The following is a 2,620-nucleotide window of genomic DNA, read 5'->3' as shown; positions in this document are numbered from 1 at the left end:
GTGCGACGCACCAGTTTGTTCGCAGCTTCTCTTGCCCTGGAAAAACCAAAAGCCACAGTTTGACCCAGGCCCTGAGGGCTGGGGACACCGGACCTGTCCTTTCTGACAGGCTCTCACCTCCCCGTGGCACCGAGACTCGAGTCCTCTCAATGCCTGCCACCGCCTCCAGACCCCACTGGGGCTCGGCGTGCGGGTGGTTGGCTGAGGAGCAGCTCTGGGAGCAGGGAGCAACACGAGAGGGGTTTGGAGGCTGCACAGGGGGTGAGGAAGAGCTTCTTCAAAGAGGAGCTCAAGTTATTGCTAACAGGAACAGGGGCTCCTGCAGAGCCAAAAGCACAGAGAGTGGAGATGGTGGTAACACAAGTCCACCTTGAGATCGTGGATGGAACTAGCTAAAAAAATAAAGCAAGACTTGGAGGCCCAAGACGGGAAGGGCAGACAGAGCTCACTGCCGCAGCAGGGCTCAGAGCAGCCGCGTTCAGCAGCCGCGTCTGAGCTGTTCAACGTGTTTCCTCTAAGCGGAGACAGGGATCTCGGCCGCCTCAAGGGGACGGGTCACCTTGCCTCAGGCATCTCCTGCAGCACCTTGTGGATGCTGGGCTGTGGTCACCACATTCACCCAGTTACCTCCAAGAGTGAATTTGGCTGTTTCAGTTACGGAGCAGACAGATTCTGGAGCTTTCGACCCCTGCTACTTCACTGCTGTCTTGTTCAAGCGGGTCCCCCCCAAACCCTAGAGCCTGTGCAGGAAGGTCACACCTCAGCCCTACAAGATCTTCAGCCGCGGAGGTTTCAGACGTTGGTCTGAGCGAGCCACCACAGGTGACAGGTTTTTCCTTACTTGGCCTCCTGCTCGAGCTGTTCCTCCAGCTGCGCAATCTTGGCTTCTAGGGTAGAAATTGTCGCCTTGAACTTGGACTTCACAGACCCCTCCAGCTCCTGCAGCTTGGCTTTGAGCTCCTTGTTCTGCCTTTCCAGCTGCTGCCGCGCGTTCTCGCTCTTCTGGGCAGCACTCCGCTCGCCCGCGAGCTCCGAGTTCAGCGTGTCGACCTTTCAGAGGGGAACAACAGAAGATCGTCGGCTGCTGGTCAGAGCCCCCGCTGAACCACAACTGCCCCTGTGGCGTTGGCACCGAGGGGCTCACCTGCAGCGTGGTCTTGCGGAAGCGCTCGTTGAGAAGCTCCATGTTGCTCTGCTCCTCCTCGAGCTCCTCCTCCAGCTGCGCGATGCGAGCTTCCAGCCGGCGCTTCTCGTCCAGCAGCGCTGACCTAGAAAGGAGGTATCTGGGTCAAGACACGTTCAGATCCGACACAGAGCTACCGGCTCCGTTGCTGCTGACCCTTTAGACATTGCAAGCTGTCGCGAGAAGCTGCTGCGTCAGCCGCTCTCTCCCTGACAGGGGATTTCTAGCACAAAATCAGGATCTGGGAGCAGACTCCCAAGAGCTCCAGCGCTGGTGCCTGAAGCTCTCCAGATGCCCAGTGAATCCACTGGTGACTCACTTTCCTGAAGCGCTGTTCGCAATCTCATCGGCCAGCTCATCCCGTTCTTGCTCGGCGTGACGACGGGCTCTTTCAGACGCCGCGAACTCCTGCAGAGGTTGGGGAAAAGATTCATTATGGCATTAGGAACCTCAAAACTTCCTCAAATAATTTAACCTATAACTTCTGGGGGGTGCTGTGAGGCATGACACCCCTGATGTCTTCTAGCAGAGGCAGCAGTGCTAGAAGCTGGCAGGACACGTTGTCTTGGTGTTTCCCCCCTTAACCACCACATGGCTGTGTTGGATTTACTCTGCCCTGAGTGTTTCTTGCACAGAGCTAAGGGAAAAAAAAACCAAACAACAAAACCCAAACAATCGGTGAAGATCGGGACCACTCAAGCCCTAAAGAGCGGGAGAAAACTGCTCTGTCACACACTAACAGTGCAGTAAAAGAGGGCACTAAGTTACACAAATTTGGGGGGTTCTTGCAGAGGACGAAAGTAAAGTATAGAAGAGAAAAGCTTTAACACAACAGCACAGACAGCACCGAGTGTCTCCTTGGGAACGGTCCTGAGAGGCTGAAACACCGAGTGTTCGCTACGACGGACATGCTCCTGTGAGTGCAGGACTGGCAAGGGTGAGGTCCCTGCGAGAAGGACAAGGGGATGCTGCTGCTGCTGGACCTTGTGCCAGGCCAGGAGATGATGGGAGTGACGGGACACGTAGCAAAGGCTCAGAGCTCTTACATGAATTGCCAACAAGGGAACACGTGCCCCTGCGAGAAAGGGATGAGAACCTGCAGGCCAAGCGATAAACCTCCGCAGATGTCAGTGGTCCACTGAGGACCTGCAGAAGTGGTTGGAGTTCTATGAATTTCCATTTTCCTGTAAAAACCTGCTGGAGAGATTCATACAGGGCCACCAGACGTTCACTAATGACCCGGGGCAGGGGCGGAGAGAAAGTTCTCCGGGCTCCCATTTCTCCGTTCAGCTCGCTGGACCGATTTCTCCTCTTTTCACACTCTGATCTTAGAATCACAGACTGGTTTGGGTTGAAGGGACCTTCCAAGCTCCCCCAGTCCAACCCCCTGCAGGGAGCAGGGACATCTGCACCCAGAGCAGGTGCTCAGAGCCCCAA

The 2,620-nt window shown here is 55.9% G+C and overlaps 1 protein-coding gene across 1 annotated transcript in view; it reads right to left on the bottom strand.

Moving 5' to 3' along the window:
- Positions 1 to 2,620, bottom strand: part of MYH10 (myosin, heavy chain 10, non-muscle) — a gene marked incomplete at its 5' end in the record, with an annotated part of 50,423 nt that overhangs the window by 648 nt on the left and 47,155 nt on the right. The window contains 3 exons of the mRNA XM_010143630.1: positions 841 to 1,050; positions 1,145 to 1,268; positions 1,503 to 1,591. Coding sequence (XP_010141932.1) covers positions 841 to 1,050; positions 1,145 to 1,268; positions 1,503 to 1,591 — 423 coding nt within the window. The remainder of the gene's footprint in view (positions 1 to 840; positions 1,051 to 1,144; positions 1,269 to 1,502; positions 1,592 to 2,620) is intronic.

The sequence above is a fragment of the Buceros rhinoceros genome, unplaced genomic scaffold, assembly GCF_000710305.1.
Source record: "Buceros rhinoceros silvestris isolate BGI_N320 unplaced genomic scaffold, ASM71030v1 scaffold7899, whole genome shotgun sequence".
Taxonomy (NCBI): Eukaryota; Metazoa; Chordata; class Aves; order Bucerotiformes; family Bucerotidae; genus Buceros; species Buceros rhinoceros.
This window is presented reverse-complemented; position numbering and strand designations above follow the sequence as displayed.